The 24,845-nt window shown below is 49.8% G+C and overlaps 1 protein-coding gene and 1 long non-coding RNA gene across 2 annotated transcripts in view; both read right to left on the reverse strand.

Moving 5' to 3' along the window:
- Positions 1-31: 31 nt before the first annotated feature.
- Positions 32-5,739, reverse strand: DUSP4 (dual specificity phosphatase 4). Its single transcript, XM_014888251.2, has 4 exons — positions 5,278-5,739; positions 2,402-2,538; positions 1,765-1,984; positions 32-1,626 (listed from the first exon to the last, which is right to left on the reverse strand). Exons 1-4 carry the CDS (start codon positions 5,669-5,671, stop codon positions 1,241-1,243), a joined length of 1,137 nt encoding a protein of 378 aa, XP_014743737.1. The 5' UTR covers positions 5,672-5,739; the 3' UTR covers positions 32-1,240.
- A 778-nt stretch (positions 5,740-6,517) lies between these two features.
- Positions 6,518-24,845, reverse strand: part of LOC148223992 (uncharacterized) — a 114,899-nt gene continuing 96,571 nt past the window's right edge. The window contains exon 5 of the long non-coding RNA XR_015803235.1: positions 6,518-10,092. This is a non-coding gene — a long non-coding RNA (uncharacterized LOC148223992). The remainder of the gene's footprint in view (positions 10,093-24,845) is intronic.

Raw genomic sequence — 24,845 nt, forward strand, 5'->3', positions numbered from 1 at the left:
TTGGTCTTAGGACAAATTTGCTCCAGCCAACTGTTGAAAACAGTTTTATTTTTATTTTCTCCAAACAATATTTTCCCCCTCCCTCAAGCAATAAATAAAAATTAATTTCTAGAAAACAAAAGAACAAAACCATACATATGTACATCAGCCACACAGGCATCTTGTGTGTTGGACTGGAATGGAGGGAAGGACAGAGGTAGGGTGAGAAATAAGGCTCCAGGTGGGTTGAAGATGAGGCATTTTCAAGGCTTGGACCAAAAGCTGCAGAAATGTTGCACAAGTGAACAAGGCTCAGCACAGGAAAAGGGCTGGTCATGAGATGGAAAAGCTTGAAAATACTGGATGAGTGACACCTCTGGGCCAGCCTGTCCTCCACCCTGCAGCTTCTCTTTTCAGTTATAGCCCACCCATGTCCCATTCTGCCTCTTTTGGAAGAAGAGCAGCAGGCCACCATTGGAGAGGAAACTGAACAGAGTAATCAAAAGCAGCCCAGACTGCTGCCCCAACCCCTTCTTTCTCAAAGCCACAGGATATTGGACCTAAGTTTTGTAAAAATCAGTGATTGACTGAGGCAAGAAAAGAGGCATTTCAGACTACATTCCAAACCACTTCCCAACCACAGAGATTGTTCTCCCCCACAGGAATAGGCTCAGCTGGTGACTTGGCTGGTATCTGCCAGCTCCTGCCTCAAACTCCCCAGCCACTGGCAGGGCTGAGGTTGAATGCAGGCAGCCCTGTGGCACAACTCCTGCTTGGCCCAAGGCCCTGCCTGCAGCTCTGCTGAAGTGTACCTGGCTCAGGTAAGCAGCATCCACCATACACACACCCATACAGGCCTCTCTGCAAGGGAGAAGGCTGCTGCACAATAAAAACAGGATATGCTTCCTTGTCAACCTAGGTGAGCTGGAGGCATGGAGAGAAGGGGAGGTGTAAAAAAACAAGACAGTAAAATAGGGATGGAAACACATGAAGACCAGGCACTTGAGGAAACCCAGTATACTATTTTTTTCCTCCCCCAAAGAGCCTGGACAATGTCAAGGTTTGTGGCTTTTACAACTTCTTGCTTTCAAAACATAACAATAAAAAGCAAACAAACCAAGATGAGGTAAGAAATTTCTCTACGAAAAAGATGTTGAGTCCATAGTGAGTGGCAGTGTCCAGCAGTATTGCTTAACATCACAAGGCTCCACGCACCCCCTGCATGCCTGGCACTACCTGCCTGGCTAGCCTCGGCCCTGAGCTAACAGCTGGGTGACGTGGTGATGGGGCTGTGCAGATAGGGGAGGTTGCTGGGGGTGGCGTGGACACCGACAGACACTGGGAAGCTGAAGACGAACTGCGAGGTGGGGGTAGAGGTGGCCTTGCCCCGCTCCCGCAGCGTTCCCGAGGGGCTGACAGCCTCCACTGCGTATGAAGTGGCCAACACCTGCGACTCAAACTGCAGCAGCTGCCCCATGAAGCTGAAGTTGGGGGAGATGATGCTCCGGCGCTGCTTGACAAACTCGAAGGCCTCCTCTAGCTTGACACGCTTCTTCATCATCAGGTACGCCAAGCAGATGGTGGCTGAGCGGGAGATGCCAGCCTGGCAGTGCACCAGGACACGGCCACAGCACTCCTTCACTGAGTCTGGAGGGTAACAGAGGTGAGACATGAGACCCATACCCTGCCACCATGGCCCAACCTCTCAGCAAGCCTGCAGGTGGTGACTGACCTCCCTCCTACCAGTGCCACCAATGGACACAACATCCCTGCACAGGCACTCACCAATGTACTCAATGGCCTCCATGAACCAGGAGCTGATGTCAGCTTTGTGGTTATCCTCCACAGGGATACACTTGTACTGGTAGTGCCCCTCAAAGTGGTTGGGGCAGTCTGAGGAGACGTTCAGCAGCGCTGTGATGCCCAGTGCATCAAGCATGTCCCGCCGGGCCGCGTGGTAGGCGCTGCCAAGATAGAGGAAGGGAAGGATTTCCACAGGCCCGCCCTGTTATAGAGAAAAAACAACAGATATGGGGTTGACCAGGGCACACTGGCAGGCAGGACACATATCCAGATGGCTTAGAAACATCAAGCTGTGCAGCAACCTGGCATCTAATAGAGGGCCCTCAGAAGAGAGAGCAGAGGCTGCTTTCCCAAAGTGCTAAACCTATTTCAGCCCTTCCTCTCCCTCTCTTTGTCTTGTTCAGAAACAGGCAGTTGGGGTAGCAGGATTTGGGCTTGTCCGCTCTTTGGGGCACACAGACACCCTGGGATTATGAGGACCACCATGCTTTCCCATGAGAGGAAAGGAAGTAGGGCTCCCCAAGCCCCAACAGAGGGAGAGCAGAGAGACTCCTGTTGGAGTAGGATGCAGTGCTGGAAGGGCAGTCAAAATAGCTAAGCGCTGGGCTTTTAGACATACCTGATCATGAAAGGGGGTCCCACAGGAACTGCAGCCCAAATCCAGGGGCTCAGCGCTGGTGGGGGGTGACACATTGTTCAGGGACTTGGTTTTTGCACAGAATTCAGGGTACTCCGAGGAGAAGCGCTCATAGCCCCCTGCAAGAAGAGATGCACGCACTGTTATCGCAGACTGCATTCACAGGACTGCAGAACAGCACAGCTGGAGATGCCCTTGGCCACTAGATGATGCTACAGTGATGGAGAGTGGCCTCCTGCCCCAGGAGGAGCAGTCAGGCTCTCGGCAGCAAGGGGGTACTTCCTGAGGTCCTACCATTCCCTTGGAACAAGAGCACCAAGAGCAATGATCTTGCCCATCCAAAGTCTCTGGTCCAGGTTCGGTCCCTTGTATACTGCTGGCCAAAACCAGCCAGCCTGAGACCAAGGTTGCTCTCTGAGACAATGCAGAGAGGATTTATTTCCAGCATACTCAGACTTAAATGAGAAAAGCTGCTTCAGGCCAAAGGCTGTTCAGTTCTTATCTTCCCTTGACACATCATTTTGTCACAAAAGACAGGCAGGTCTTCCATTCCCAGCTTGACCCTCCAGCTCAGAGCTCCCAAAACAACAGATCAGGAAAGCCCTGGCTCTAGCCAGGTATAGCCAAGCTGACCCACAGCAGAGTTGCCCTCAGGGAGAGGTGTCCGCTGCCTCCCAAGGACACAGATGCAAGCTGACATGCAAGGACAGACACATGGAGCAGCTGGTTCCCCTGACCTGCTGCCAGGGGGATAAGTACAGGTGAAGTCAAGGCTTCATCATGGCAGGTGAAACAAGAGCAAACCCCACTGAGTTCCCAGGACAGGGAAATTGCAGTGCTGGCTTGCCAATAAATACTTCTGGTGAGATTTCCTTCTCTCATTGAAATTAAATCAACAACCCTGACATCCTTGTAGGGTCTGACTTTGAGCCTCAAAATCAGTGAAAATCAAGTATTTTACTATAACCACAGAACTCCAGCTAGATCAAGCTCTGACTCCCAGGATGGCTCCTGAAGATTCAAACCAACTGCAGGACCTAGGCCTGCAGATTTCAGCTTAGCAGAGCATACAGCAGGACACTTTTTTTTTTTGTTCAGCCTTAGCTCTGAAAGTGCCCTGAAAAAGGCTGGATATTCAAAACAATGGATGCAAGCATCTCAAGCAGCCCAGGAATCCCTAGGCAGCTAGAGCCAGATACTTCCAGCATCCAGGTGTCCTTTGTGGTTTCCTCCTCCTAAAAAAGGAAGGGCTTTAGTACCTTAAAGCAGTGCAGATGCATCACTGCATTTGCATTTGTCCCTCCCAGGCAGCCAGGGCAGTTTGCAGGTTTCATTTTCCCTGGCCTGACATCCCTTTACAGTCTTTTACTGCTTCGATTTGAAAGAGCATCCAAAACCAAGAGCCCTTGTTAGACAACTCCCAGGGATCTGATCCTAACTGCACTCCAGTGGTCATCACACCATGAAAGGGAATAGCTACCCAGGGTGATGGGCAAAAATTCTTTCTTGGAAAGAAAAAGAGGCCTTTTCAAATGTTTCTTCTGATGAGATTCACTGATCCAGCAGCTCCTGGCTGCACATGCGGGCCCTGCCTGGTGCAGGAGCCAGGCAGAGCAGATGCCCATAGCAAAGCAACATCCAGCCAGGCTGTTTCACAGGGAACCTGTCAGCAGCCTGCCCTGCACAAAACAGATGGGTGATCTTCATCGTGACCTGCACCCAACAAATGTGCACCTGGCCATGCACAGCTCTGGGTTAGTGCAGCTCTCATGGAATCAGCGAGATCATCATTTTTGTAACTCTGTGGTACACAAGGAAGAAGACTGTGGTGCTGAGACTGAGTCTCTTGGAACTCATTCCTTAAAAGGGCTCCCATTCCAACCAACCTTCCACGAGAACCACAGAGGCACCAGAAACTCTCAGCTGACAAAGGCCACCCTTGAAGCAGAACAGCATCTCCTGCCACATGCGTGGTTCCAGGACCACGCTGGATCATGGTGAAGAAGCCTGCTCCTGAGCGAGCCCTTGCTGTGCAGCCACTCCAGCAATACCACATCTTATTGCATCCTCAGAACAGCTCCTGCTGCTTTTACTGTATCTAGTACAACTGAAGTGCTAGTTTCTCCGTCTATCAAGTCTCTTAATGGATTTGCTACTCTGCATACACGTCCTCAAGCCTCCTGTAAGCAAGCCAAGGAATAAATTGACTCTCGGCTATAAACAAAAAAGCCCCACAGAGCTCACCCAGGAACCCCCAGCTGAGCATCCCCCACCCCTACACCATATCACGGCAATTCTCAGGAGCAGCAGCTCCAGATGTGCACAGCTTCTCATTTAATACATGGCAGAGGGGGGAAGCCCTGATCCCTGCTGCAGTCGCAAAAGGAGAACAGAGGTATCCAAGGGTTTTCTGCCCGCTGCAAAGGGACATCGCCGTGACAGCAGGTATTTGACCCTACACAAATACCTTCTCTGCCCCGAAGCGCTGGGTATGAATTCAAACAAAGCGTAGGGGGATTTCCCCACACACGCTCACTTCCCTCAGGTCCCAGGCAGGGCCACAGGGCCCGATCGATGCCCCTGAGCCGGCTCAGACCGCCCGGGCACCCACGCACGGGGCTGATGGCCACACTGCCACCATCTCGAGACCCCAGCTCCAGGGCAGCGCAGCCCCGGTGCATGCAGCACCCCAGCCCTCCCGCCGGCTCCCAACTTCTGGCAGGACAGCAGGAGGCGGAAAAAGGGAGCACCTTTCCCCGGGCGCGGCAACCCCCATTCCCAGGCGGGGGCAGCTATCCGTGGCCAGGTCCCCCTCGTCTTTCCCGGTGTCCTCGTCGCCCGCTCCCCCCCGGTGGTACCTGCCAGGAGACGGATGTCGGCGCGCGCCGTGTCGCGACGGAGCGCGCGCACCACGAGCGCCACGGTGCTGTCCTCGCGTAGGGCCTCCGCGCGCGGGCTGCGCTCGTCGTACACCACGACGGCGGCGTAGAGCCCGGCCCGCAGCCGAGCTCGCACCTCGCCCTCAGCCGGCAGGATCTGCTCCAGGCTTACGGCGCCCTTGGCCCGCCGCCGCACGATCGTGTTGCAGCGCACGTTGAGCGCCCCACGGATGTGCCCGGCACTGTGCGCCAGGAAGGGGCGGCAATCCAGCACCAGGCATCGCGGGGCACCGCCGGCCCCGGCCTCGTCGCGGCCCACGAGCCGCCGCAGCGCGCTGCCCTCCATCTCGCGTAACCCCTCGGTGGCCACCATGACAGGGGGAGCGCCCGCTGGGCCCCGCGCCCGCCGCTCGCGCACCCCCGCGCGCGCCGCGCGCAGCCTTTACTATCCGTCGGCGGCCGCCGCGCACCCCCGCCCCGCCCCGCCCCGCCTCGCCCCTCCCCTCCCCGCCCATTCATTGCGCACCGGGGCCGCATGAATGGAGGGGAGGCGGCGCTCGGGCTTGGGTACGTCACCGCTTCCATTCACAAAAAAAAGAAAATTCGGCCGCGCTGCCGGCCGGCCGCGCGTTGTGAATGGGGGAGAACAGCCGGCCGCGCTGCGCCTTTGTCACCACGGGGCAGCGCCGCGTCACCCCCACCGGGACCTCTCCGCGTCGCACACGCTGCAGGGCACACGCGCGTGCACATACGCGTGTGCACGTACCGCTGGGCACGCGCGCACTTGTTCATGCTGCGGGGCACGCGCCCATCTACGCCCACACACAGACACACACACAGACACACACACAGACACACACACAGACACACACACAGACACACACACAGACACAGACACACACACAGACACGCACACACACAGACACACGCACAGACACACACACAGACACACGCACACACACACGCACACACACAGACACACACACAGACACACGCACACACACAGACACACGCACACACACAGACACACGCACAGACACACGCACACACACAGACACACGCTGCGCACATTCTTCTTCCTTTGTCCCCATGCTACTGTTTTGCTTGGACTGCTTGCCGCGGCGGGATGCACTAAGCAGGGCCAGTCCGCTGTCAGCTCTGCAGGGCTCCTCCGGGTCCTTCTGACTGCATGTCTTTCACGGCCACGCTTCCCCTGTCAGAAAATGGCATCTCATTAACTGCAGAGTCCTAAAAAACACGACAGCACCCTGCGACTCTGTGAAGGGGGCTCTTCGATTTAATTCCTCACATAGAGGAACTCTATTTTCAGCTAAAAGCCTAAGGAGTAAATGCACAGCTCTGAGGTATCCCAGGAGGGTCCCTTCATAATCACCACCCAAACATCGAGCAATCATTTCACCCTAAAGTCCCCTTTTGGACTGCTTTCAAACAGAAGCAGTGTCGCAAACCACAATGCCAGCAACCGAGCTCAGGGCATTTCCTGCAAATACATGCCAACCAATCCCAGGTGAGTCTGCTTCAGAGACCTGAAAGTCTATCCCGATGTGGACCTGGATGTGGTAGGTGTAAGGTTAAGGGCCCAGTGGTCATTCAAGCCCATTCTGCTTCGTCACTGCTTTTCACAGAGGGCAGCACTTGGAGAGGCAGCTTGATTTCCCTCTTGCCCAGGCATGCCCAGGCAAGGCAGAGTAACACCTTGCTGTGTCTGCCTACGTGGGAGGAATCCAGCCTACCACGCAAGTTCAGGACCTACAGCTGGTGACACTCCTGCATCCTGCTGCTGCCTCTCCTTTACACTCTGCTCTCTGACCACTGTTGGATTCTCCCCTCTGCCTGAGTCAGCCCGATCTTTGCACCTGTGGCTTTTGTGTGCTGTGCCAACCCTTCACCAGCCAAGTCAAATCAGATGAGCTGTGGGGGAAGCACAGCTGCCATTTGTGTAATACACCCCACTCCAAGAATGCATTAGAGCCTGTTGCCTAATACAACAGGGGTGGAAGGCTAATCATCTCGCATTCCAACCTGCATCAAACACAAGAATAGAAAAACTGTATTTCTGCTTGTGATTATTAATAAAAGATTCGTGTTAATCACAAAAGCATTGGGGTTTGTATAAAGCAGAATACTAAGCTCTGAAGTGAAGCATGGACACTAGATAAAGGAAATTATATGATAAAATAGTTCTGTTTAAAATCACCTTGTTATGTTATATTATGTTGTATTGTGTTACATTATAATATGTTATGTTTTCCAAATAAGTTGTATCGGCTACCAGCTTGCAAAATCGGACTTCCCAAAAAGCCCTTCCTGCCTTTGTCTGATCAATACTGCCTATCCCAAAAACCAGACTCCCAGAACTTCTCTGGTGGTTATCTACAAGGACCAGACTTCCAGAACTTCTCTAGTGGTTATCTACAAGGACCAGATGGCTATCTGTGACTGATTATCACCCAAAGGCTTTGTGAATTTGTGTAAGGATGTTTATTCAACCACCACTGTTATGACAACAAAAATCCAAAAATTATTGATTACAACGAGAACCCACAGTATAAGAAGAGGCTGCAAACCAAGGTTCGGGGGAGCGTGGAGTGGGCAGTGACCCCTCATGTTCCCCAGCACACTGCTTGCTCTTTCTATATCAAATAAAGCAATCTAAATTTTGCTGAATATCGAGACTTTTGTCATTTATTTATAACATGCTGAAGTAAAGCAGACTCTGCGTGGCCCGTGACATACCAGAGACATTCTTTCTTCCTTTAGAGAAAGCTGTCAGAGACAAAAAACTCAAACAGAGAATTTGATTACAAATTAATGGAAAATTATGGTCTCATACCAACAATACTTGAATTCTAAGTGGATCATCAAAACATCTTAAGTAGTTTTGTGCAAGGCCTGATGCCAAAATATGTTATTTTCTTTGTTCCTCTTGGGCAGATGTTGGCCACCATCACAGGATGAACTAACCTGGTGTCTCCAATGCCTTCTGCACTATTCAACCCAGCTTTTACACTAAAATTGGATAACCAAGAGCACAAAGTGTATGTATTTGGAGGCAGGCCTATCATCCTAATTTTTCCCTCTCTCATCAAGCATGTGACTGGGACAAACTGATCTGAAGGGAGAGAGGAGGTGATATTGTCATGGGTGCAAGAAGGGCCATTTTGCCTGATGCCTCTGGATGTTTGCAAGAGCATTGATGGAGGACATTATTTCAGGGTGGAGTGTGGAAGGATGTGTGTGCATGTGCATGTGGTGGAGATTTTCAAGTATTTCCATGTGCTTGAACCCTTTCTCCACTCTTCACATCTTCCTGCTGCCTATGTGGAAGATAAACTGCACCCTGCCAGCCTGCTGGGAATACCACTGTGCACCCACACTAGGCATTGTCACCGCTGTGCTCCTGATTGGTCGCATCTGGAGCTGGTGCTGTGCTGGGGCTGGTGGCTCACAGACAGTGGAGAAATTGAACCCAAAGGCGGGAGTGCCCAAAATGAACCAAGTCAAGGACACCCAGCCAAGATACACCACTGGAGGAGAAGAGGGATCTCCCTCACTTCTGTTCAGCTCAAGAGGAGATCTAATTCACTTTATTTATAGAGGTATTAAAATGGGAGCCACCAAAAATGCTTGCAAGACAGAAGGCCACAAGTCAAAAGAAGCAGCACAGTTACATGGAGTGGAGGGGCAGAGCATACGGAAAGGACTGGGGAAAGGCGGTGGGGATTGGAGAAGTCCACATGGCTCCATGTCCTGACTTTGTAAACCCAGAGGAGTGTGAAAGCTAATATTTCTGTCAAACAGCATCTGTATGGTGCAAACTGAAATATATCCTGCTGGAAAACAAACAACCAAAAGAAAAGAGAGAGAGAGCAAGAGACATTCATTTCCTTTGCAGCAGAGTGAAGGAATTATCTTTTATAAGGCCCTGGCCAGAAAAGGCAATTGTTGAAAGAGGCTGAAGGGAAATGAATTGTCAAATGAGGTACATATTTGGATGATTAAATGCCAATATCTACCTCAAATTAAGAAAAAGGAATTTACACCTCATCTCACTGGCAGTGAAAACCAAATTAGAGTCAGAGTGTAAATTCACCAGCCAATAGATATCAATTTGTTTGGCTACCTAAAGGCTTTTTCTGCCCAGAGAAATGCTGAAACATAAGTTCCCCTGGGTGAGCAATAGCTGCTGTAGGCATCTCTAAGTTGTTGAGCTCCATGAGCCGTCTGGGCTCCTCCAGGCTTTCCTAGTTCTTCTCCCCTGGCTCCTGGTCCGAATGTGCACTTGTGGAGTCCTGGTGTGCTGTGTCAATGCTGCAGATCTCAGCTACCTTATAGATGTGCACACCTCTGTACCACTGGGCAGGAACATTGGCCAGGACTTTGTTATGCTGGAGTTTTCCCAAGAGCTTCACTCCCTCCATTCTCCTGGTCAGCCAATGCAGCTGTGGATCGATTAAGCACAGAGGTACATCCTTACTACTCTTGGCACGTGGCAGAAGTTGCAGAGTAAAGATGCTGCCATCTTTCCCTGGCCACTCCCAGCGGTTGGCGAAAGGGTTGAGTGGTTTGCCCTCATATGTGCAGGAAGCCTTAGGCAGAAATGAAAGGCAGAATCAAGGTCTACTCAACTTGCAAATCTGCACTTACCAACAAAACCCATCCCTTCCAGAGTGCCACAGGGGCCCCTTCTGTCCTCTTGCAGCACCTTACAGTTAGTTCTCCTTTCATGCAATCTCCCTTCCAACAGCTTTCCAGGCCAGGGAATGCACCCTCCTGTCCACAAAGAGAAGTGCAGCAGTGAAAGAGTTAAAAGATTCATGCTAATAAATTCAGGCTATCTTTTCCTCTAGGGCATATTTACATATTAATGGAGGGGAATTGTAATGAACCTGTCTAGGGAGGCTAAAGGGGATATTATGCAAGGTTACCAGAGAAGGTGGAGGAGGGGAAAATGTTCATTTTCAGTGTTTTTCAACCCCTCAGCTGCAAAAGCATGTTACCAGCCTAGGCTACAGGGCAGTGCCTTGCCTAGCATGGGACACCCCAGGAGTGAATGCATAACCAGAGGCAGCTATACGAACCCACCTGCATCCCTCCTGCACTGGCTTCTCATAGATAAGCTTTCACACTGTTCCAGATGTTATTTTAAGCCCAGGGTCACAACAAGCTATTTCAGCAAGCATGTCCCAAATCATCACCCATCCTCCAAGGCATCCAGAGAAAAGGCAAGTCTTTGTGAGCAGTCACAAGAGCAGCTCATCCACAACTAGTTTTCAGCAGATAATCTCTCAGGGCTTTTCAACTACACGGTGTGTACTTGGAGCAAGAGACAAGGGAGCCAAGGAAGAGGATTTGTCCCAGGCTGGGCTGAAGTGCTTCCCTATCCCATTCCTGCTCCTTCACACCAGGCTGCTTGAACCCTGCAACAATCTTTGCTGCCTCAAGCCCCAAAGCTCTCTGCATGCCAGCCCAAAAGCCTTTGCAAGCACATGAAAAATGCCAGGAGCTTTGCCAGGTCTGCTTTCTCTGCTCGTTGCTGAGGCTTGTATATAATCCGCACTCCAGCGAACTGTCCTATAGATTTTATCTCAAGAAGAACAAATAATCTGTTGCTTTTGCCCTCCAATATCAGATAGAGATATAAATCACTGGATAGGAGAGCAATTACTGTGCTTCTGATCTGATTTAGATTGGAAGATGGAAAAAGCAGTCTTTATTCCTGAAAGTAAAGGAGCACTTCTTCAGAACAGCAATGGGTGCTCCATGTACCTTAATAGCTACAAATGATTTAGACCCATGCAAATGAGATGAGGGCAGGACCCACTCAAATTAGCAGTATACAAAGTGGCCTGCAGATTTTTTGCTGCAGATTTGGTCGTGCCTCCCCCCCGCACCTTTTTGCCACTGCTTCATCTCTGCTTGTAAAAGTCAGCACAGTTCCAGTTACTTTGGGTAAGAAACATGAGGTCTGATCCAGCATGGTCAGTGAATGTGAGCAGGATTTTAGATCAATGGCTTCTGCTAGGGGAGGGTTGTTCTGAAACAGGCCTAAATGCTGCCTGCAGAAACAGGGAGCCTTCCAAAATCCCAGGCTGTTTCTTTTTGACCTACCTGGTTTAGGCAGGAAGTGTGAGGGGACACCAGCTGCAGAGTTTGGAGGTTTGCTGCTGGTGGGACTCCTGAGGAGGGCAGGTAGGTAAGAGCACGCAGAACTGATGCACCCATCACTCCTACTCTGAAGGAGTTAGGAGCCCAGAATTCCCACAGGTGTGGCAGACTTGTCCCTCAATATCACCTCTCAATAGCACCAGGACCCAGAGACCAGTCCTGATTCAGGTCTTGGCAGGTGCAAAGCCAGCCTGGCTGTCCCCTGGGCACAGCATCTTCCAGCACATGGTTCAGAGTGGGTGGTGGTTGGTTAGATGCAGGGTGATTGCTGAATGTTTCTGCAGCCTTGGTGCACCAGGGTAGCCCACACTGGGAAGCTTCTTCCTGACATAAGAATCTGCATTGACTGTGCTTAACATTTTGTCATGTTTTTATACAAATGTGGTACTATGCCTGCTGTCATACCTCATCAGCGTCCTCTGCCCATCCCCTTCCATCTCCTGCCTTCCACAAAACCCCTGAAGCTTTCCCCATTCCAAGTGTCAGGACACATATGGTTTGTGGTAATGTTATTACAACGAAGGATTATAAAGCAGTTGTATGTGAGGTGGATAAAACACGGGTCCCTTAATCCCAGAATTGTAAGTGCCTTGGGGATTAGTTTTATATCTTTGGCTGCAGGATTTGGGGATGCAGCAGAGCCAGAGAAGTGAATTTATGAAAGCAAGTTGATCTCCTCCTCTCAGTTTGCTGTAAGACAAATTCAGTGTAAGGCATCTGCTTTGAGAACTAGATTGAAGCCAATAAGGGATGTGGCATTTTAACCTTTAATCTAGCATGTGTTATTTTGCCTTTAACACATATCATATCCCCCATGGCTGTGAAGCCGGGATCACTCCTGAAAACTCTCCATCTCTGGTGCAGTATTTACTCATGAGCATAGAGATCCTAGCAGCTGCCTTCTTTGGGGACATCACTGTTTGCAAGCTGAAAGAGAAATACCTCACTTGAATTTCCCAGTGTTTGGTTAAGCATCCGGCCTCAGTGATAGGATTGAAGCTGAGCCTAGAATGACGTTTTTTGCTAGGAAGAAAGGGCTGGGGAAGGGACATTTCTCCTTTGGGCTTAAGATCATAAATAAGGCAGTGTTATGTAAGTGTGACTAGAAACTATTTATACTTAGTGTCAGACTCATACACTCAGGCTATGAATGACAAATCTCCCACTAATTTCTATGAATGTAGCAGTGGTACCTGTATGAGTTTTGAAACAGCAGTGGAAATGCAGGTTTTTCTGTGCCAGCAGTAACTGGGACACCCCTCCAAGTTACACTGAGGGAGGGATAACTTGTGTCTGGCACTTCTTTTACAGACACAGAGGGTGAAGTTGGCTTCAGGCAGCTCCCTTGTACCCATTCCTGATCCCATGGCCCAAGTGGCAGGCACAGGGGAATGGAAACCTGCCACTTTTCCTGGGACAAACCCGGTCTCCTGTCCCTCAAGCAGTGGGCCAGACAGGAGCTGGGCTCCTCAGAGGCTCTTTCAACAGGACTGTGCCCTGTTGTGAGGCATGGAGATGTTGAGGAGTCACCCAGGTGGCAGGACATGGGAATCAAAAGTGTTGTCTGGCAAGGTCAAACATAAGGAGCACCAGCTTGCACAAGGTGTTAAGCAGGGAAACACCTTGCTGCAGGCCCTATGCATGCTCTGAGATTACAGTCAAAAAGTCAAAAGTAAAAGGATCAATTCCTGGAAGTAAAGCACATGGATGGTTACTAAACACGGGGAGATTGCTGAGCTGGAACTGTTCAGAGGCCATAAGTGTAGCTGAACTCCTTCTGGCACATACTTGTGCTATTTTTGTGTATCTGTCCCTCATAGTGGTGTTGCTTAGTGTAAAGTCGCTGAGCAGAGGAACCAAAGTGGCCTCACGTAGGCCAATGCAGCCTTAGCTCTGTGTGTCTAACCTGGCTGGCATCGCCTGATGCCTGCCTATGACCAAGACAATGGCAACTGTATATTAAAAAAACAAAGAAATATTCATACCCAAAAATTACTCCAAAGACACAGAGAGTCAGTCATCGTAATTGTGACAAGTTTCACAATTGTTCCCAAATTAACTTCAAGTTTAAAGACTGGTTTTTTCCTTCTCCATTGCCTCTCAGTCTGGGCTCTGCCTTGAGCACTATCTCAGCACAGCAAACAATCACACATTCCTCTTATGGCCCCTGTGCCAGCAGCCATGGATCCCAGGGACCTGAGCATCACAGTCATCCACAGAAGGCTGTGGCAAGAGGAGAAAGTCTGAAATCCCTCTGGGGCTTCTTTGTGCTTCTGGTTAATCTCCCTTCTCTGTTCCACAGGTAATCTCAGCTCCTGTTACAACCTGATCACACAAATCTGGCAGGGACACATGACCCTGGCTTGTCATGTCCTGCTGTCCCCTGCCAGAGATGAGGCAGCCATAGGGTCACGTGTGGATGGCCCAGTGGGTCAGAAGTGACTGCAGCTTCCATGATTTTTTCCTAGACACCCCCAGCAGAGTCCTGTCACTGATTCACCTCCTGTTTTGGTGCATCAGGCATTGACTCACACCCAAAAATACATCAGATGATTGTGTCCATGAAGGCCTTTATGGACTTTGCCTCAGGCATCCCCACTGAACTTTAAAGCTGGGCCTTTTTTGAGAGGTGGAACAGATGGGAGACCTTTACTGGTGATGCTCTGTGCCTCCAGAGGAACTTGAAATGAGGCTGGACAACTGTCCCAGCCTCCTTCAATTCACTTCTTAGTGGTTTCCCGTGCCAGTATGAGGTCTCTCTTGTTAAAAAAAAAAAAAAAAAAACCAAAAAAAACCCAAAAAAAAAAACAAAAAAAAAAAAAAACAAAAACCAAAAAAAAAAACCAACCTTGTCTGAGAAAGGCCTGATCCTGCTGCCTTTGCCTTTGTAGTTCCATCAGGGACAGAGGGAAGCAGCAGAGACCTTGGGCTCTCAGGCTGCTGCACAACATATGCTCTTGGGGCTGAAATAAATTTCTACAGCAGTTGGCATGCAGACAGATAGGCACATGCCACGGCCTTGCTGGCAAGGGTTTATGCCCTTGAAAATCTCTCTCAGAAGCTCACTTTTTCTGCACTCTGCTTTGCCCAACGCTTTCAATAGAGGGAAAAGAAAACCTCAGCAGAAGAGGAAACACGGACAGACTACTTGCCAGCCAGAGCCCATCATTGACCTGGTGACTCTCTGAACAGCCCTTTCAAAGGGCTTAAGCCACTCTAGGAGTGTTGTCAAACACCAGCAGCAGAAATACAGAAAAGACCCCAGTAAAGACAGTAAGTAGTAAAACAGCAGAAACAGTAAGAACAGTAAAACTATAGGCACAATAGTAGATGTCCTATCCAGTTCAATAACGTGAGGAGCACTCAAAAGATGTTCATACTCCAGCCATAATAAAGAGATGTAAAAAGTCCAGCTGGATCAATGACCTGGCTGCAAGGGCAGCTAACCTGCTTCAGGCATCCTGGAGACAGCATGAACCTGGGCAAGTGAGCCAGCTTCCCAGGCGACTCTTCCCATCCTGTTGAAAAGAATGTCGAATTTGTCTTTACAAATGAGCTGTGGATCTGCTTGTAGATAAGACTAGCACTGAGAGATAAAAGAAGCAATGGGATGGATTCCTCTGATTGATGAATGGAAAAAGTTATTTGCCTTTACAAACAAACTATAGGGCTGCTGATAAATGAAATTGGATTTTGAAAGATGAAAGAAGCAACCGGGAAAAACTATGAACTCTATAAGAATTAAAAATTAAAAGGGAGGGTTATACATTAGAGGGGAATCTCAGGTATCAGGCGTTCCGGGAAGTCTGTGCCTCTCAAGTACCTCAGCCAATGGGGAAAGAGAGAGGGAAATGCGGCCGGGAAAACAGGATAAAAAGGAGGCCGCGTCCTCCAAAACTTTGAGAGATCCTAGGGGAATGTCCCATGGCCTCTCCCTTTATTCGAATAAAGCAAAAGGGACTCCTCTGTCTCCTTTTTGTATATAAACCTCTGGTGTTTGTGGATTAATTTTCCTGACACTGTGCAATGTGCCTGGGGCACTTCCTGAGCCAGCAGTGGGATCTGTGCCCCTAATAACCCCTAATAGGTATTTCCTCCATGAATAGGCCTGGGTGCTTTTTGAACTCATGCAAATGTTCAGCATCCACAGCATCCTGCAGCAAGGAGTTCCACTGCTTCATTATGCCAGAGCCACTTCCTTGGGCTTGCTTTGAACCTGCCACCCCTTTGTTTCACTGCTCCTTTCCATTTCTGTCCTGGAAGAGACAGTCATCTCAAACCCATCTCCTCTCAGCTATGGAGCAGAAGAAATGGCATCTTGCTGCCCTATTTGGGCACATAACAGTATTGTGCTGAATTACTTAATAAGATCAAAGTGTAATTCTGCCCAACACATTGAAAAATATTGCTCTTTTTGCAGGGCAACGCCCTTTGTCATATGAAGGATGCATTGACCTTTTTCAGCTCAGCATTTGTAGACTGCTCTTCTCCATCAAGACTTGCTACATAATTGTGTCAGGAGATCATCTTTGGGGCTGGCATTGTAGAGCACCATGCTCTTCTCAGGGGATGAAAATGATTTATGGCAGTGAGGGCTCCCCAGGTTGCTGGTTATTCAAGCTCTGTCATTCTGGGCTCTGAGCTCCAGCTCAGTGAGCTCATGGGGTGTAACATGATTAGCAGAGAGGAAGTTGTGTTTTTGTAGAGTGTGGGATGACATGGGAGCCCATGCACATTTTTGCTGGTCTGTGCTGCCAGCCCACCTTATCAGCAGCTGATAATAAAGGGAGACAACAAGCCCCTCTGAAGGCAAAGATGAATGAAAAGGTAGGCTCTAGCAAGCTTTGCATAGGAAGCAAAATATAAGTCACAAACATACACAAATGGATATGTCAAGTCTGGGGGTTGTTCTCACCTGTTTTCACATCACTGCTGAAAACAATAATACACACAATATACAGCTCCAGAGACACGGCCATCTGTTTTGCCACAACAGCTGGCAGCTAGCAGAGGCCACTATGAACAATCTGCCTCCTCTGGAGCCAAACTTGCTAGGAAAAGTGTCAGCCATGTCAGATGAAAGCTACCTGCTGCTCCAGCCAAAGGCATAGCACATGTGGGCACCATGGCACCAGGTTCCTCCAGCTTCCCACCACATCTCTCTTGTGCTGCACAGCAGCAGGATTCTGGAACAGGGGAGGTTCCCAGCAACATCTCTTTTCACTCTTGCATTTTAGCAGGGAGAAGCTACAGTAGTGCTCTTTGCCCTGGGTGAACTTTCCCTGTTTCTTTGGGGTTTCAAAAATTTTCTTTTGAAAAATGAAGAGTTTCCTTCTCCCTCTCTGATTCTTCCAGAATCCCAGGTGTGAGCATTGCACAGTGGCTGAGAGATGTGGTGAGTAATGGCACTGGGCATGAGGAATAGGAAATGAAGTGTGGAGAAGGAAGGGGTGCAGACAGTGCAGCCTCATAGGCCCTCCAAAGGGCAGAGCAATGGTGACAAAGGGCACAAAAGAGGAAGCATAAGAAAAAATGGGGAACTGACAGCCCTCCACTGGGCATCTTCTGGGGAAGATATGCAAGAAAAAGTCCCCAGAGTGAGTTATGCAGCAATGTGTGGCCAGCTGGTGGCTATGGGTGTCACAGCTGTCTGTCAGTACTGTGCCACCTCTGGAAGACTTCTAGGGAGACACTGACCTTTCTATACCACAAACCTGAACACCCCTTGAATTGTTCCCTTTTATTTCTGTGGAATTTCTCCCATTGTCATGCTAAGTATTTGTGGCTACACCTTAGTAGCAATAGTTTTCTCTCGCAGGGGGGTAGGGGGATGGGGGAGACCGGAAAAGGAAAAGGTGGGAGAGGGGTCTGGAGTGGGCTCTCTGGCTCTCGCTTCACTTGCGGAGTGAAAGGAGGACGGCCCGTGCCCCGGTCTGGCATCTCCCCTGCCATCCCAGCGCCGAGATCCACACTCCCTGCCATTGGACATCGCTCTGCTGCTCTCCCACCTCACCCTACTACCTCCAGACACTCTGCCGAGCACCACGACCGACACCGTGAGGGGGAAGTCGCTCCTCCATCCCTCTCACCCCTGGGCCGCTGCCGCCATCACCCAGCCCTCTTCGACTGTGAGGGACCTGCCCTGCCCACAGCACCGGTAACTGAGCGCAGGGAAAGAGGGCCTTGGCCAAAAAAGGGACTGGAACTGAGCTATACTGTTCTGTTGTCAATTTTTATAGCTGTTGTTGTTTCTGCTATTTTGCCTTGTTAGATATCAGTAAAGAACTGTTATTCCTATCCCCATATCTTCTGTCTGAAAGCCTCTGATTTGAAACTAAAATAATTAGAAGGGAGGGGGTTGCACTCTGCATCTCAGGAAAGGAGTTCTCGTCTTTCCTTAGAAAAATACCTGTCTTTCAAACCAACACACCCCTTTAGCTGGTGTTGATCCCACATGCCTTGCTGCAAGAGGAGACGGGTGGTCTGTAATCACAAGAACCCCTAGGGATGACCCCCTCTTTCCCAGTATTTTCTAGCCTTCCTCATGCAGAGAAGGGACCTCACACCACTTCTGGGAGACACAACTCCAGCTGCTGTCTTTGTAGCCTCCTACAATCTTCTGAGCATCCTTGGGGCTCTCCTGAATAGAGGAACACCCAGCTGGTGGGCCTGGCCGAGGTCTGAATGCACTGCCTGGAGAAGTTAATCTGAACTGTAATTTCAATTGTTGCCATTAAAAAATGGCCAGACCCTTTTTAAGAGAAGTAGCCTTGAGACTATCCCAATAAAAATAGGAATTTTTGTGAGGGAGGGATGGGCCCATCTGTCAGCACAAGTGATTCCACCAGGAAGCTTTGAGAGACAATTTTCCCAGAAGCAAGGACCTCAACAAGGTTACCAACACATTAAGGGAACTCATTAATCAGGATTAGTGCCTGGGGTCTCCTGCTAAGGTAAATCCAGAGGTGCAATTTCAACCCATGACAGTCCATGCACTCCCCTTGCACCACATCTTGGTTTCAGTCCCACCCAAACTTCTTCTGGGCTAATGTGTGTCATGTAACCCAGAAGAGGAAAGGAACATTTCCAGCACAAGGGTTTTTCAGAACTGTCCCTTGTGTTTGTTTGGCTTGTGAAAACTCACTATTATCTGCAAGGAAAATTCCTGTAAATGTGGTCACAGAACTACCTTGCAGAAAAAATTGCTTTTACTTCCTTACATGAGGGCTGGCCTCCCTCTTTCTGTGTGCTTGGAAAAATCTGCAAAGGTCTCAGGACAAAGATGAGCTTTCTAATTCTCATCAAATCTGTCCCTATCACCTTTGCTGCCTTGTCCTGTTGGTCAGGACATTTATTTTATCACGCCTTCTTTTTTGCTTAACTTGAGGCTGTTGGAAGAAAAACAGCTGTACTAAAGCATTAGGGACTGTAAAGAGCTTGGAAATACCAGAACTGTGAGAGCATAACATCCTTCTCCCCAGCAAAGTGCAACTAGAGCATGCAGCAAGCACTGACATGCATGTGCCCATTGTGTTGGGGTCTCATGGGGAAAGGGACTGGGATGAACAAGTAGTTTTAATTGTGCACACTAATCTTTGCCCCAGTCTTACCAATTTAGTGCTGTTTTGTGGCATACACATGCTTAAGTATCATCAGCGCCTGTTGCATTGGGAGCAAAGGCACAGTTAGATGGCATGGATTGGTTTTGCATTAGTCCATTTCCTTTTCCCTGACACAGGAGAAATTTGTCCTGCATTAGTGTTGTTTCCTACCCACTTGGAAAAGAAGTGGATGGTGGCCACATTCCCTTCCCTGAAGGCTGTCCCTGGGGCAGGGGGCCTTGGGCTGGAGAGGAGGGAGTGGAGGGGGCCCAGTTCCTCGTGGCATCTGCTCAAAGCATCTCAGACTCAGCTTTTGACCTGACACCACACAGCCAAGGGTCAGCCCTGTCTGCCACACACCCTCTTCATCCTCATCTGACTGTCACAGCAGCACAGATTTCTCCTCACTGCCCAGCAATGTTGGCTGCAGACCTGCTTCTTCCCCACAGCATCTCTTCCTTAGTATGAAATCCCTGGCAGGCAATATGTCCTGTTTGTCCCTTTCTCCTCCAGAAGCTATGCAATCCTGTATTGTTCATTGCTCAGTGGGAAGTTTTCTGGCGGGACTGCAGGCACTGGCAGGGAGGTTGTGTAGCTGCTGTGGCCACTGGCCATGAGACACAAAGTCCCAGCAGGGAAGGCTGGCCAGGCTCATGAATGACCGACCACTGTTTGCTCGATGTAATGAGCAAACAGTGTTAACAAACAGCTGTAATCTCCTGGCCTTGTGTGCACTCCCCACTGCTATTCCACACACAGAGGTGTGGAACAGGGTGTCTGGGAAGACACATCCCTACTTGACACGCTGTGTGCTTCCTCCCTGGGATCAACAGAGATGTTCTCTGGAACTACACCAGCCAGGGAAGTCCCTTTCCACCTTCCCTTGGCCCTGCAGCCTCTGGGCCAGCATGTGATGGTATGAGGATGCATCTGTTTGAGCCCAGACACACACACACACACCCAGGACAATTGAATGCCCCTCTCACTCAAGTGTGGGGTAGGGGTGAAGGGGGCAAACCCTTCAACTCAAACATATTCTGCCTTGATGGCATATTTAGGCCATAAATGCTCCCTCTGAGTGACAGCTCTTTGGCATTAAGGGCTGACTCCAGCATTATCATTATGTTGACAGAAGAGATATTAATATTAGGGGCAAAGGAAAGAAAGGGTTGGAATCATGCTCCATTTCCTAGAGCCGGCTGCTTTTTTCTCCTCCCAAATTGCCCAGCCAACCACAAGATGAGTCACTGATCTCTCACATTTCCACATGACCCACTTTTGGCTCCTCAGGGCTGACTGCAGAGCTTTTGTTTCTGGGACGTACATATGCACAGACATGGAACTGTGATGCTTTGGGCTTCTCCTTTGTGAAATAACCTAGAAGCAGGGAAGCTTTTCAGCCCTAGGCTTCCCTTGAAGGCACAAAATTATGTCTATCCCAGGCCACCATCATCCAGGCTCTGCTAGGAAGGTCCTGGGAGCCTTGCCTGAGTTCTGCAGGGAGCTTTGATCCCGGCAGCTTCAAGCTGAGCCTAGGGGTCCAGCACTGTGAAGCTGTTATCCCATAGTTCAGTTTCCCTCTGGGAAAAGCTGAAAGGAATAAACAGCAGATGGGACAGCTTGTTCTGCTTGCCTGCTAATGGGTTTCAGTAGGCTATTCCCAATTTTCATGCTTCTGTCTGTGAAAAGGTGCTGTGATGAGTCAGGACACTCACACAGCCCAAAATAAAAGCACCTCAGAGGTGGTCAGGTAACTGTGCCCACCAGATCACTCCAGGTTTGCCTCCTCAGTGCTGTGCCTGGCATGGGCCTCTCCTTTTCCAAAACCAGGAGCAGCACTGTGTTGAACCAGAGAGAGATGAGAAACACAGATTAGTGGCAGAAAGCAGAAATGGCATTCCAGGCACAAGAACAGCCCTGGGCAGCAGTATAAATAGTCAGATGCTTGCTCTGTTTTGTGCATGGTGGTGTCATTTTTTCCACCACCCAAGGGAAATTCCCAGGGGTGAAATGTCCATCCCAATTGTATTTTCCATGTCCAACTCATTGTACTTCCTCACCCTTCACATTTGAAGGATGTTGCAGGGACATGCCTTGCAACCAGACCATGTCTTGCTTTCACCTTCCTTTGCTGGCCAAAAGGATGCCTTGTTCCTCTGTCCTGAACTATATTTGTGTGCCTGTCTCTCTCTGGCTCCTGGTGCAGAACCTCTGTGGCTGCTTGAAAGGGGCACTGCCCAGCCTCTGGCACCTGCAGCCAGTCCCTGGCTTACTTGCCTCTCACCATACTTCATTGCAGTGTTTTAGAATCCCAGATTCAGCTAAGTGTCTCAGCACCTCTAGCCAATGGCTATGGCCCTCATGGCTCAGGTGCAGGGCAGCAAAAAAGTCCAAGCCTACCCACATGGCATGGTGGAACCTCAGGAAAAATCCAATAAGCAAGGCAGTGAAGGGGAAGGTTGTGCATATTTGGCTGCTAAAGGTACAAGGAATAGTCCTTCTACCTTAGGGCTGCAAAAGCCTCATTTGACTCACTATCCTGCACATGGCAACATCCAGATTATCCCAGACCCAGTCCTAGCTCCGCTTGTTCTGAATGGATGACATTTAGTGTTAGACTGAAAAAATCTTCCTTAGCTAGTTGCTGACAGCTGAAGTAGGTCCATGTGCGTACTGTTGTGTACACCAAAGATGTTCACAGCCCCCCTACAGCAGGGCAGCCATAAAGTGGCACCTTCTTTTGGCTGTCCCCCACCCCTGGCAAACCCTGAGAGCAATGGAACCAGCAAAAAAATAATGCTGTTCCTGCCCACAGGCTGTAAAATGTGGGAGAAGCAGCCCACACATCTCAGCAAGCGGCTTCCCAGGCATCTGATCACAGTGAGGGCTAAGGGCTGGATGCTGATGAAATGGTCTGTTTATGTTTTCTCAGTGCACATAGCACTAATTACTGGTGTCTGTGCTCTAATCCATGCTCTGCGGGCAAGCCAGGAGGTGAGGCTGGGCACACCTGCCTAGTGTGTGGGACCCAGCCCTGGCAGGGTTTGGCAGGTTGGTGAGGTGTCTGTGGTCTACGTGTGCAAGGCACTCGACCTCTCCCTGGGCCATGGTCATGTGCACTATCTCGTGCAGCAAAGCCATACTGCCCAGCATGAAACCACCCAGAGCCACCCTGAAAATCTTGCCAGGCCTTGTCTCCCATGTTCTGGAAGGATTTGGGGTGCCAGGTTTCCAGCCTGTGCTGCAAACGTGCTGATCAAGGCAAGTCTGTGGCTAAACCCATGCTGGAGTCGGCTGCACCCTTGGCTCCCATCCGAAGAGGTTGCTCCCTTGGCCAAGGTACACTCCTCCACGAATGCTTACAATATTTGGCACTGGCTAAGTCCCTGATTCTCTGTACCAAGATTTTGGGTGGTGTAACAGATATTCATTACACCCTGGAAAGGGGGGAGACTGCATTTGTTTGGAAATCAGGGGTTGTTTATTCAGCTCTTCCCATGATCATCTCTGACAAATGAAAAGCTGTTTCATGAGGTTTTTTCTCCTTTTTTTTAATGGGAACTACAACTCCTGATGTGACATTTCTCAAATGTGGTCATAATTCTTCTGTTAGCATTATTTCCCTGCTTCCTGCACTTTCCTGCTTCTCCCTTTGTACATTAGTAGTTCAGGCTGAAACCCTCAGCTCAGTTCAACTCCCTTGATTGCAGCAGGAGTGAGATATCTCCACAGAGGCAAGTCAAAGAGACACCCACGAGGGGGACTGAGGAGAATTTGGGCTGAAGTCCTTCCTGAAAGAGGTGCTCTCCTCAGTCCATAGGGCATAGCTGTTGAATACCCAGCACTTCCTTAGCACAGCCCCCAGATCCCGGAGTGCACCTTGCCTGCCAGTGTCTCAGCATACTCCACTCACCCCATCCTTGGGACGATGCCTGCAACACCCAGATATTACTCATTTTTAGCAAGTAATTTAGCAGCCCCTGTTTGCTTGTAGTGCAGCAAACATCCTGTGAATGCCAGAAGCAAGACGGAGACCACAGGATGTGAAGAGCAGAGCTTATCAGAAATGGCCCCACGGGAAACGCAGTGATGAATATAGAAACCTGATCAAACCACAGCCAGAAATGGGCTGCTGTAGGCTCAGGGAGTTGCTGAGCTCTCCTGTAACCTGCCAAATAGCTGTCTGCTTCCTTCCAACAAAATTAAAGGAGGGGGAATGTTATCTGAGCAGAAAAGTTGAAGGCACATGGGAAGAAGGTGTCCAGTCCAGCAGAAATGTGCATGTGAGCTTTTACAGGAGCCTGCTGAATTTTAACCTTCACTCATACACAAGCCAACGGTGCTGCTTCAATAGCTGCTGGGTCAGGTCCCCAAAATGGGAAGCTATGAGTACACCTCCCGGGCTGGCCCCCAGCCCCAAGGTGCTGCACCCCACTCCCATCCATTTCTCACAGCCCATGCAGCCACCTGGGCTCCTCCATGTGGCTATGGCAGGACCCACTCATGTTTGGCAGGGATGTTTGGAGCTGGTTCTGCCCCACAGTGGGTGTCAGCTGGTGACCTTCCATGGCCAGTGCCTCAACAGACTCCAACAGGTGCATTGCTTATGGCTGAAACACAGAGAGTGGCACTGCCTGCAGGAATAACAACCTCAGCTGGCAGGCTGCAGGGTCCTGCTACCATGGCCCTGCTTGCTGAGTCTCTGCCTGACTCCACAAGAGGGATCTCCATCACAGCATTTCAGTACCAGCAGTTGCCACTGAACCAACCCATCTCATTTGCCCTGAGAGCCCTGAACAAGAAAGCAAAGGGGAAAGAGACATCCTGGGAGTTTGGGCTCACAGTAGTCCATAATATGTTGCTCAAAATGTCCCCCCTCCCTGGGGATAGTGTGTTGGTGTTGAAATTCATTTGTGTTAGCTATTTTAAGTGCTGGCCTCTTTCTCCAAAAAGCCCTGGAGCTGGAAAGCTTCTTGAGTTACCTCATGCACTGCTCCTCTCTGGCTCATGCCAGTTCCTAATAATTTCTGCCTCTCCAGTAAAACAAACAGGTGTTGCAGATCCCAACTTATCCATTACATGCCACACAAACAGGTTGGCATTCGTCTTGCTTGCAGTGTTTTCTCTGCTTCAGCCATGGAGAGCCATGTAGTGAGCCCCCACACTTACTCACCTGGGCCTAGTAATGAATCAGCTCGTAAGGCCAATGGTTAAATGGCACTCAGTACCATACACAGGAACATAATGGCACAATTAAATCTCCTGAAAAGATGTCAAATGGCTTCCTTAAGGTAGCTGCTAGCTCAGGCAGTTCAGAGAGTATTTAATACCAGATATTAATGGGCTATGCTCAAGTATAAGCCTGGGTTAATTAAATCGTGCCATATCAATCAAGAATGAATGCAGCCTAGTTGGCATTTCCAGTTTAATTCTGGGCCTATTGGGGGTCACATATTAACAATAATCAGTGCAACCAATTATTCTGCCTCTGCCAGTGCTCACCAGGCCCTCTCACGGCAGGCACAGACCTGCCTGGTCAGCGGGTGCTGGCTCTCTGCCTGAGAAAAGTAGAGTGAGACCCTGGAGGGCTCACTCTCATTTCAGCCACCAACACATGAGGAGGACCTAGAGCATGCTTTGGAGACAGGCACTTTTGCAGTGGGGAGGGGCTGGAGGGAACCTATCTCCCCTGGAGGAGCAACACGGGAGGAGGGTGGCTCAGGGAGTTCAGCAGAGAGGAGCAAAGTCTGTGTTCAG

This window comes from Sturnus vulgaris, chromosome 4 (genome assembly GCF_052056855.1).
Source record: "Sturnus vulgaris isolate bStuVul1 chromosome 4, bStuVul1.hap1, whole genome shotgun sequence".
NCBI lineage: Eukaryota > Metazoa > Chordata > Aves > Passeriformes > Sturnidae > Sturnus > Sturnus vulgaris.

Coding starts and splice junctions, on each gene's coding strand:
- DUSP4 (XM_014888251.2), bottom strand. CDS start 5,671: ATGGTGGCCACCGAGGGGTTACGCGAGATGGAGGGCAGCGCGCTGCGG. Junction 1,985..2,401: donor GGACCCCCTTTCATGATCAG/GTATGTCTAAAA, acceptor TCTCTATAACAG/GGCGGGCCTGTGGAAATCCT. Junction 1,627..1,764: donor GGAGGCCATTGAGTACATTG/GTGAGTGCCTGT, acceptor GTTACCCTCCAG/ACTCAGTGAAGGAGTGCTGT.